The 12004-nt window shown below is 38.5% G+C and overlaps 1 protein-coding gene across 3 annotated transcripts in view; it reads left to right on the top strand.

Moving 5' to 3' along the window:
• The window catches only part of AFF2 (ALF transcription elongation factor 2), a 329870-nt gene that overhangs the window by 244337 nt on the left and 73529 nt on the right, over positions 1 to 12004 (top strand). For all 3 annotated transcript variants that reach the window (XM_034064377.1, XM_034064376.1, XM_031047127.2), the window contains exon 9: positions 3666 to 3703. In XM_034064377.1, the coding sequence (XP_033920268.1) occupies positions 3666 to 3703 (38 nt within the window). The remainder of the gene's footprint in view (positions 1 to 3665; positions 3704 to 12004) is intronic.

Genomic DNA, 12004 nt, shown 5'->3' with positions numbered 1-12004 from the left:
CTCCTAACACCCATTGAATATTACATTATACCAGTCTGAGTTCATTCCAGTCTTCTGCACATCATCTCCCACTCAGGGCATAATGTTTAGAGACCTCCTACCTGCTCTGTTTCTAGACAGTACTTTTAATACATGAAGATTTGGAATTGTTGTGGATTTAAACCCAGTTTCTTATTTGAAAAGAAATAAAAAAAATAACTCTTAAAACATGTTTTTCTTTGAAATATCTTAAATTAATAATCTAAAGCTCGCATCAAGTCTAAAACAAATCAAACTCAGTCATGAAGATGAGAAAAAGGAATTATTAACTGAGTAGCAAGGCTGATGGAGGCTCAATGAGATCATTTTGTTCAAAGATTAAAGGCGATGAGCACTGAAATAGTTGAGGAGGATGGCTACAAACACATCTGACTAGAGCTGCTAAATTCAGTAATGATCAAAAGTTAATTATCAAAGCAGAGGGAACTACTCAACACAGACAATTTGAGTCAATAGCTAAGCAGCCCAGAAAAAAAGTAATTTGGAAGAAGTATTTTCCTATAATGAAGTTATATAAAAGACGTACATTTCAAAGAAACCTGCCTAAAACATGATTGCATTCTTCCTGATCAGAGAAAAATAATTAGCTCTAATTGACAGACCTGCTGCACACCAAATATTTTCAGATAATATGTTTCTGCATCAAAGCTTAACGTGTAGAGTTACTTAATGTCACTTTGATTTTGCCTTCCTTTATCTTCTGCACTGGGCATGCTCATGATACCGCAACAAATACACTTTGAAAAATGAATGAGCAACAGCTATAATACAAATAAAAGCAGAAGGCCAGATCCTGCATTTTCATCTCAGGCAGAATCCCTGACGTGCATTCTGTGCTGTGTTTAACATCACCACAGACCCACTCAGAGGCAAACTGAATCATTTGTAATAGGAAATGACCAGTTGCTTGACCATCCAACATTAAACGAGGATGGCATGTAGATTAACCTGAGAGTTTGCAAGGCTTTTTAAAGCTCTTTGTGAATGGGCCTGTGTGTGGAGGACCTATGTGCCCCTCCAGCCTGTGCCTTTTCTTAAAAGTTAGGAAAATGCCTTCTTTCAGTAATAAATGGATGAAATGTGGAAATGTCTCATGTAAAAACCTAAGGAAAGATAAGTGCTAGAATTGTCATGGTCCAAGATAATAACATATATGTGTAATTCTTCTGAAAGCTACCACATTTCTTCCAGGGTAAACAGTTGCCATCAGCACAGCTAAGTAATCAGAAAATCAAACATCCAGTTTAGGCTCTGCTCTTTAGTATTCTATGACTTTGACATTGCCAATTCTCACTCCCTGAAATATCTTCCTCTTCTTTAATCTTTCATGTAAACAGCTTAGCTCACACCATCATGCACATACTTTCCAGAATATCTTCTGCTATACTTTGTATTAGAATTGACTGCATTATTATTTACTTGTGATCCTAGACACTCTCCACTCTTTTCTTTATCTGTATTTTGATATCAGGTTTTGTTTAGTGATTTCTTAATAATTCAGGGAGGAAAAACTGATTTAGATGCAAGCTTCACATGCTTGAGCTCAGAATGGTAGTAGTCCAGCTATTTGGTATATAAAAGGGTCAAGCAAAATACCATTGTACAGTCAAAAAAACCTTTGCCATTGTGGAAGGCTCTTTATGAGCTTTAAAAATAATCTTAGTTCCCTGTAGGATGGGACTGAAAATGGTGGTTAGTGGGAGGCTTGGGAAACTGAAATGCCATTTTTGATGGTGTTTTAATCCGTTTTAAATGAAGCATTTGTGTGTCATTACATGTGTTTTATTGCTCAGAAAGAGTTCTTCAAAATATGCTTCTGATTCTGCATTTGCACTCCTGAAAGGGGGAGATTTGTGAGAGTGTCATTGGAAAGAGGCGCAACTCACATTATCTCACTAATGAGGCAGGGACCCCAGTTCATCATACGCTTGTTTGAGAGTACATAATTAGGTTTGGGTCTGTAACACTTGTGCAATCTTAAGTTTAGCATTTCTTGAGGTTTAAGTGTTTTATTTAGCAGCCCTACTGTACAATTAGTATAATTGTTTCCTATCATGCATTCATTGATTTATTCTTTAGATGAAAAATACAATCCAAATGAAAAAGTGCACATTTTATTTGCACACTGGGAACCAGCCCAGAGGATTGCTGTTTCCCCATCATAGCTCTCACAAGCTCTAATTCCTTCTCCCATATTTTAAACTCATTATTGGGGATTTCCATGGATTTAAACACAGATTTTATGTTTGCTGTGATTGGAGGCAAAAGTGCCAAACCAGCAGGTATTTTGGAAAACTAGCCCTGTTGTAGAGTCCAGAGGAAAACTCATTCTGGCAAAATTTGGAACCCAGTTGTGCAGGTCCCAGAGGTTTCAAAAGGTTTTCATAAAGGATTTCATTCCTCACAGGCAATGTGAGCATTTTTCAGGACCGCTAACATTAGCAGTTCCTATGTGGGAACCTTTTTATTCCCATCCTTAAGCATAGTAGAGGTTAAAGTTCCTCCCCAACCCCCTTCTCAATTTTGATAGACATTATAAAAATATCTGTGAATGTAATTAAGCACTAAAACTTCCCTTACTATAATAGGTTTATGGATCAGTTGTCTTAATTCTGCCTTTCACCGCTATCCATGCTTGTAATCTCACTAACCATCTGACCACTTTCCATGTTTAAATCTATTACAGTCTGGTTCTAGCAAATGCTAGGAGTTCTTTGAAATGATACAGCTACATTAGTTTATCCAAAGGTGATGCTTCGAGCTTTCTTGTGTTAAAACATCATTTACCTGTCCTGGAAAAAATCAGAGGGGGGGATGCAGGGTTGTTTCAGATTACATAATTGTGCCACAGAAGCATTAATAAAGCATAAAACCTCCACTAAAATCTCGAACAGCTTAACCAGTGTGATAGACTGGCGCGGCTCTGCCATCGCTGCCCCCAGCTGTGTTGCTTAGCAACATTTTAATTCAAGAAGAATCGAAGGAGATGAAATCCCTGTGGAGAGGGAAACAGAAATAAGAGGGCCGTTGACAGATGATCTGAGTTGTTTCTTCTAATATACTGTGAAGATCACTGGCTCTTTTCATGAATGATAAATGGACTGTACACAGATCAATGGGTTCAGCAATAAACTGGAACCAGGCTCCATGTCTGAGGTGGTGCAGGCCGAGAGGCCCAAAGATTTACTCATTTAGATGATTTGGAGTGTGTTTTCTCAGAGGTTTCACAAGAGGAAATTGATCTGAACGTTTGGTCATCCCTCGCCCTTTTCTGTTGCTGGTGAATAAAAACTGGTTTGGAGATGGAGTCCATTCTTCCCATTATTTTTTCCTGTTGTTGTTCCAGATATGGACAGATAGCTTGTGACAAAGGGACCAGATCTCAGAGTGGGAAATGAAGTAATTGCCCTGAATGAGCAGTTCCTAAACACTTGTGGCCATTAAAAATAAGCAAACCACGCTGATATCACAGACTGGGGCAGAAGTGTTCAAAAGCTCTAGTACTGTATTCCTGAAGAGGGAAGTGTGCACTTCCAAAGAGCATCCGCGGGTTGATGTTTGCTTGCAGCTTGGTTGTGCTTTGGTGTGTTGCCTAATTGTTCCCCCCACCCCTCTTCTGTTTACAGGCTGCCGAAAAGACAAAATTGAGGAATATTCCTGTAAAGTAAGTTCTTTTTATATCCGTTTGATGCTAGTCTAACCAAGTTGTTGTACACGATCAATAAAAAGACTAGGACAGCAAGAAGGGCTGGGAAATAGACAGTAGAATTCAAGATGCCCCTAATCGTAGCTATAAAAAGGTCAGTATCAGTAAGGAAAGCTTTTGATTTCTCATGTGTCCCTAATGATTGTACTCCCCAAGTTTCATCCAGTTTCCATAAATTATGTGTTGTCTATGAATAGCTGCCAAATAATATCACAGTCATACTCAATACATAGTGCTCGTAGCCTTAGGGGTGTTTGTACATGCTAAAAAAATGATGATTTTTAATTGCAATCCTTGAGGAGGTCTGACAGAGGGGAAATAACTAGGAATGTGCCAAATGATTTCTAGACACATGGGAATATTTTGCACCTATGTATCAAGGCTTTGCCATCCTGGTGATTAAGAGCTCTTTCTCACTCCTTGTGTGCATCTCTCATACCATACACACACATATGTTTCTGCTCTTTTCAGTAGGGCTGTGTGAAGGATGAGCAAGCTACTAGGGAGCAATTTCAAGGGCATTTTATGGGAAGTTCTTAAATCTTAGGGCACTAGCGGCAACACTCAACCATATATCATTGAATTAAGAAAGTTGCTATATAGATGTCCTGGCTCTTTGAGGAAAGCCATTTTCAGTTAAAGCTTCAGTCAGTGATTCAGTTTAAATAATGAATACTCTGGTTTTAATGGGCTCTTATGTACCAATAAAACACATATTTTTAGTTTCAGTAGGAGGTGATCATTGCAGTTTAAGTTGCAGTAACTGTATATTCCTGTTATAGACAGGGGAAATGCTTTTATTTTTATAGTAGTTTGCTGATTATGCTGACTTTTGGGCTGGAGCAGTTTTGTATTTGTAAGAACATGCACTGACAGGACTCACAAATCATTGTGGTTTAGCACATATAGCAAAAAAATACAGTTCTGCTTCTCACTTGGCTTCCATCATGTATAGACATTTGCACCTTATAAAGTGGATGCAAAATGTGTATGAACACTAGTTGGAGTGATTAGGCAAGATGCAGGGTAGTCATAAATCACTCTTTCTGTTTCATTCAATCTGATAAAAATTAGAAATAGTATCCAGCAGGGACCTGATAGCACATGAAACTTCTGATAAGACAAGGGACCTCTCTCGCCTATAGGGCTAGCTCAGATTCAGTGCAAGCTGAATTAAAGTCATTGTTAGTTGTTGGTTGCTTAATAGCAAATGTGAAATGAACTGTTTTCACCTCACATTCTAGAGAGCGCAGGAGTTCCAAGGTGATAAGAGTCCTGCAGAACAAATCCAAAATAGTTATTTATCCTTCATTCACTTTTGTTTAATATTTTGAGTCAAATTCTCAGGAATGGCTCAGCTGAATTGCATTTTCCCACATATAAGAGAGACATTGAGCCTTTCAGTCATTAAGCAGCCTGTATGTGACACTGATACCCACTTAATCCACCAGGATTGAGAGTTGGAGCAGAAGGGTGATTTGGGTTAAATCATTCCTTTACAGGACTTCAGTAACTGTAACATTTTGGAATGGAAGAAGGCCAGATGGACAGTCTCACTCTTTCCACCCGCATTGGGCATATTTCCCCCTGTCATATTTCCCCCGACTAGTTGTTTAACTTCTCTTTGACTTTGTTCATGTTGGCAGCGTCAATTAGTACCTTAGGGAACCCATTATGCATATTAATTACACTCTGCATAATAAAACAGCAGAAAAATCTGCCTAGTATTTTTCAGTGGCATGTAACTATTTAAGGTACCTGTATACAATTATGATTGTGTACTAGAATACTACCTCTCAGGGCAAACGTAAGAATAGTGTCTGTAAGATAGCCATAGTAGATACAGATTGCATTTATGTAAGTGTCACAGGCATGCTTAGTACAGCTCAGTCTTGTCTAGCTTTTACTCGTTGCTTTTGCAGCTCTCAAATGTCAAAGAGGATTTCACTTGAATTTTAATGTTCTTCAGAAATGCAAAATAAAGTTAGTAGCTTCCATTGTCATAAGGGCTGAAAGCTGTACAGATTCCTTCTGCCATATGTGACTTATCACATACATTTTTAAGAACACATTTCTGTTATTAAGTCATATGTGATAGTACACTTCTGCAAATGTGAATTGGTTTTGGCTAAAAGCCAAGCACTAATAAATTGAGTTGAATCTAACTGCATTTGACATCTGTTACAATATATATTTTTTACATATATAAGTATATATAAGATATTCACAGTTGTCATTAGCATAAAAGAATTCCCTTGTTTTTATGTTGTTTTGACATAGTTCTTGTGTCCCAAAACTGCAGTCAAAAATCTCTCCCTTTTAATGACTGTAGTTTCTGTAGAGTCCTTGGACAGAGCCTAATGTTAGTTTAGGGGCATAATGAAGATTTCAGAAGTAGTCTGTTTACTTTTCATTGCACAGTTCATTAATGTTGGTGGTTTAATGTCTGGAAGGAAGTTTAGTGTTCTTTTTTTTGTTCTGTTGAATTCCTGAAGCCCTTAACCCTATTGGAGGGGAAAATAACATGGAAGTTTCCTTACTACAGTTCATTAAGGCAGATGAGTGGCTGGTTTCTTGATCTTCAAGTATCTGTAGGTGCTTAGACTAACTGGTGTGAGCTTGTGCATTTGGCTCCTTCAGAAGGCTTGGTCTCAATTGCATGTTTTTTGTAGCACTGCAAGACACTACACATCCATAGGAACTCATCTTTATGTACTGGTAGCATCATCTGACATTATATTGTTACAAACAAGCACACAGTTTTTCTGTGTCTGAGTCTGCTGAACTGTTTTCTTCTTGGGTAGTTGAAAAGGGGGAGGGTGGAAATAGTGCAGTTACTTTTCCAAAAACGTAAGACTTTTTTTGGCTGTGTGTGGTGCCAAGGGGTCCACACAGCTGCAGAATCCATGACGTTTAACTCGCTTATCCTCTCCTGTCCTTGCTTTCTCCCATTGGTTTTATCCATGTTTACACTGAGAGTCTGTATCAGAAAAGGGATTTTCTGGATGCAAAGTCCTATATACTTTCTTTATTACTTGCTGGTCCTTATCATGCTGTTCCTACCCCTGAGTCTTGAAGAAGGTAACGTTACTTAAATAATTTTGTGCTCTGGAGGGTTTATGATTTCTAAAGAGCTGTTACATGAGAAATTGTTTTGAATTAGGACACATCTGAGGAAATAATCCATATACCCTGTGATGTGATGGAAGAGGGGGACAACAGCAATAGCATTAAAAGTCATGTTGCGGTATAGCCCAGCTGGTAACCCAGAACCACACAGCCAGTCGCTCACTCTCCCCTTTTCCCCCTGCACCTCCAGCCCCTCACTCCTGGAGGGATGAGGAAGAGAATTGGAAGAATGTAACTCCCATGGGTTGAGATAAGAACAGTCCAGTAACTAAGGTATAACACAAACCACTGCTGCTACCACCAATAATAATAATGATAAGGGAAATAATAAGAGAAGAGAATACAGAACTAAAAAGGGAAAAGGAAAAGAAAACTATAAGCACAAGTGATGCACTATTAACATTATTAACTAATTTCTTTTCACTATTTTCCATATTAAAGTGATGAGTTCTTTGCATGGCAGTGCCCTTCTGACTAATGACTGGATATAATGCCACTCTAAACAAATGCCTCAGATTACAGTCTTTTATAAAAATGGCCACATGGATTCCTTGGGAAAATGTGGGCAGGTTAAAGAATACTTCAGCTAAAACCTGATGTCATCCAAGAATACAAAATACTTCTTTTTTTTAGGTTTTTTTTTAAGAAAGACATTAGATATTTAAAATTGAAAATAAATGCAGTTAAGAGCGGTCCGTGTAGTCCATGAACTGCTGTAGAACTATGAGAATATTGGAATTGACTTCTTGCTTCAGGGAATAAAACATTGCCTTCCTTAGTGTTCTTTATACTCACTTCCTTTATAGTCCCTTTAAAAATCTTCAATAGAAAGCAATGGCATTTTCTCCAAACACCTGCATATGCTTAGATTGGCTGTAGATTTAATGACTTCCAGATACATGTTTGGGGATTATAGCTTGTGTTAAAATCCCACTGCTTTTTATATTTTCAAAATATGTTTGTTTTCCATCAGCCACAAGTTTGTTAACCAGAAAGACTTCTGGTGTTTATTGTCTTTGCCTGCCGTAAAACTTATCTCCTCAGAAGGGCGTCTGACTTGACTTAGTATGGTTTTCTGTCCCAACCGTCATTGGAAATGCAATCCATTAACATTTGATATCTTGACATTTGAATTGACCTCTCATTTGCAAAGTGCAGTGGTATTTTTCGTGGCCTTTTCATCCTTGATTATACATGGAATAGGAGTGACTGTTTCTACTGCCTGCACTTTAAAAATATCTTTGTTTTACCAGCTGGAGTGGCACCTTGTTTTTCCCTCCCTGGATGGACCTCATTCTGCATGGAAGGTTTGAGGTCTAAGCAAGTCATGCAGAGACAGAGGATTTTCTTATTGACTCACTAAGCGGGAGGGCAAGCAGGTCAGCCTCTGAGGGTCAGTTAATGTATGCTGTAATTGCAGTAAGCATAAACAGATCTTTTGCTCCTGTTGGCAAAGGCACAGGCCAGTGGGGTAGGTTGGAAGGTTGGTTTGTGTTCAAACAGTGCAATAAGGCGTTTGTAACCAACAGAGGTACGAAAGGGGTGTTGTGCTGTTGGCATGTGTGCTTGGCTGTTCTACTGCAGGGTGTCTCCTGTCCTGTATTTAACAAAGGAAGAAACAAAATATGTCATGTCTAGGTTGCAAAAGCCTCCCCTTCATGGATAATTGCATGGGAAAAAGGCCATATATATATATGTACATATTTATATATGTATGTGTGTGTACATATATACACACATATATATGTACACACATGTATACACAGGCACCTGTGGACCTGTGTGTATGTGTGCCTAAGGGACATTTACTAAAGGCCTTAAACCACTTTTAAAGATGCAAAAAGCCCAAACCTGCTATAGGTTCTCATTCACAGTAGAAGTCTTAGGCAATTTTCACACTGCCACCTGTTAGTCTGTGTTTCTAAACCTTCCTTCTCTTCAAACAGTTTCTGGAGAACTACTGAATCAGCCAGTACCAATTCAATTAGTTCTAAAAAGCCATTATAACACAGTGCCTAAACTGTCTGCCCATATTCATTTCTCAAATCCATTCATATTTATGTTTTAATACTTTAAGTCTAGCATGCAAAAGCACTCAAATCCCAAGCAGAAATCCAGAAAAAAGCCTGCTTACAGGCAATTATAGGCAATGGTTTTTAGCCCGTGATTCTCCTAGTTTGTCCACTTAGGACAGACAAGGCATCTACACAGGTGCAGATTTCAGTCAATGGAATCAGTTTGTTGCAGCAGCAATAAAATCCCCCCAGAAATTCCCAAAACCCCCAAGTGTCACCGATTCTGCAGATACAGCCACATGGAAGAGTCTGTACAGACGTGCAGTACTCACAGTGGGGTCAGCAGCTGGAGCAACACTATGAAAACCAACACGTATATGCTCCTGTTGATTTCCAGTGAGTTTTACATAAGGGGGCTACGTTTCCTCAGCAGAATGTGAACTCTAGAAATGTTGCAAAGGATTATTTTACCCTTACAAGTTAAAGGTTAGTGTTGGAAATGGATTATAGAACTGCCGCTTTTAAACTGTTTGCAAAGAAAAGCACATATTAAATCCTTTTTGATGATATCACATTAATCCCCAAATACTGATTTTTATGTAAATTTTGACTCTTGCAAAGCTCTGACAATTCAGCTATCCCCATGTGGTTTTATCAGAGCTCAATTGCTCCTTTAGATCTTTTTGCCTTTTTGCAGTACCTTTTGCTTTATTCCAAAGTCATCGTGGCAGCTGGAAGATGTAGTATTTTGGACATAAAATAATAAGTCTATTTAATATTTTACCTTTATTTTCTGAATTTGTTCCTCTGACACATCTTGTTAGATATATTTTATCAGTCCAAAGGATAACCACAGTAGGGCTATTCTTATTTCTAGGGAAATGATGCATGATAACTGCTGGCAGGGCCCAAAACACTAAATCAGTCCTGTTCCAACCACAGAGTGTATTAAAGGTCTGTAGCCTGTGGTAATAAGTTATAATTTAGTTGACTAGCATTTTGTTTGGACTTAAAACTGTACAAATGAGTCACATTGGCTAAGCCCTGAAAAATAAAATAGTTGGTGCTTTATGAAGGTTTTTGGCTTCCACCACAACAGGTTCCCAGGGAGAACACACATTTGTCAAATGGGCACAATACATTTTTATAGTGAAATGCTTCTGACTTGATTGTATAATTTATAGTAGATGGTTAAATTACCACATGTCCTGTGTAGTGCACAGTGTTTGCTTACAAGACAATGAGATGAACAAACTTTGAGAGCTCATTCATCTTATCTCTTACAAATCTGAGCACACACTATCAATCCCAAGCACCACCGGCTGTATACAGCAATGAGGTGCCCCTCAGCTGCCAAGCCCGGCATGTGGCTCAGTACCCACCACAGAACTCTACACAGCCAGAGAAACCTTCTCTTTGGTATATGTTTACTTACAGAGACATGTATATGCCTGTTGACCAAAGCTAATCTTGCCTTTGTGCACAGATTGCCAGGAGTCTGTCTTGCAGCTGGACAAAAATAAGTATTTTCCCTGTAAATGGGTCACTTTTGTTGGTTTTCAAAACAATGTTTTTACACCTTCGCTGTAATACTGCTTGTCAAGATTCAATTTAGGTCAGTTTTTTAAAGCTACAAAAAAAGTGACAGTTTGAGCCAAGCAAAACTTTTTCTTTTTCACCTGATTCCCTATTTTGACAGAAAAAAATTGTTAGTTAAGGTCAATATTGTTTTAGCATTTTCAGCATGTATCTGCTGCCGATGGAAGGAGTGTCCATTCTTCTCTCCTCACTCATCGTGTGGTTGTCATCATTTAGATTTTGTATTTGTATTTCCTGGTTATTAGTTTTCATTTTAAGTTACTTAGCAGTTATTCAAACAGTTGTTCCAAGTGTTTGCTTTGGGCATTGTATTAAGTAACAGCTGGTTTCTAACTGCCTGTGATCTGTTCTTAAATTAACACTTTAAAAATGTGCTTCTGATAATTAAGACATCACAACAAATGCTAACAAAAGTGTATAAAAGGCCTCATCCTGGTAAGAACAAGAGGAGGACCTATTCTGCTGGTTTCAGTACAGCTGGCTGAATCCAGCATAGGAACCTGTCTTCAGATCTCATGCCCATGAATTTCACTGTTTTCCCATTTTTGTTCTGCTGGAAGATAAATAACCAGAGCAAAACTGTGACTTGTGTTAGTGTATGTATAGGAGTTCATGGTTTATTTTGTTTCTAGCATGTGCTAGACACTCTCCAGATGAAGATCTCTGGCTTGGAGAGCCTGGTAAGAGGCAGTGGATAAAGCTACCAGGCAGTAAGATTTAACTGAAGTTGTCAACAGTAGCTTTGAAATGTGGAGGCCTATGGCTATTCTCTTTTGGACTGCAAAGCTCCACTGGCATTTCTCCTGCTTTTACCTTGGAGTGACAGGGGAGGATGAAGTTTTCTTGTTCTTTTTGGCTTCTGGTCTTGTGGTAATGTATCTAGTAGGTTTCCTCTGCTTTGTGGAATCATGCAAATAGGTCAGAGTAAAGCTGGTCCTCCTTGCTATCACCTTTTATATACCCCCCAAAGTGTCTGCCATGCAGCTAAATGTCCTTCACTTTGGCAGTGAGGAAGCGAAATAGAAGAAAAACAAGCCTCTTCCAAGCATTTTTTAATACAAGTACAAAAACAATTAAAAAATGATCTTGTGATAAGTGTGAGAAGTAGGGAAAAAAATCCAGTCATTTAGGATCGATGAATACGAAAGAAAGGCAAAAGCTAGATAATGTTGCAGGAAATAACACTGCTACAAGGTTAATTTTGCCTAGTACAACATTTCCTAGTATTGAATTGCCTGATATACTCCCTCAGGGATTGCTCCTGCGCTTGCAATAATCGAGGCTGATTTTATTGGAAAATCACCTCTGGATGAGAGACATACTCTAGAGAGAACTTTGCATGGGTACAAATAGGTTTTCGGTGCCAGTGCCATGTTGCCCAGGCCAGCACAGTTATAGTTCCCAATCTGTCTGTGCATTCAAGCAGCAAATTCATTAGCAACCCTTCTGGCAGGATGGAAAAATAGACATATTAGGGAAATTTACTTTGAATTGTTTTCAGGATTTGTTGGATAAC

The sequence above is a fragment of the Melopsittacus undulatus genome, chromosome 6, assembly GCF_012275295.1.
Source record: "Melopsittacus undulatus isolate bMelUnd1 chromosome 6, bMelUnd1.mat.Z, whole genome shotgun sequence".
NCBI classification, from domain to species: Eukaryota; Metazoa; Chordata; class Aves; order Psittaciformes; family Psittaculidae; genus Melopsittacus; species Melopsittacus undulatus.
This window is presented reverse-complemented; position numbering and strand designations above follow the sequence as displayed.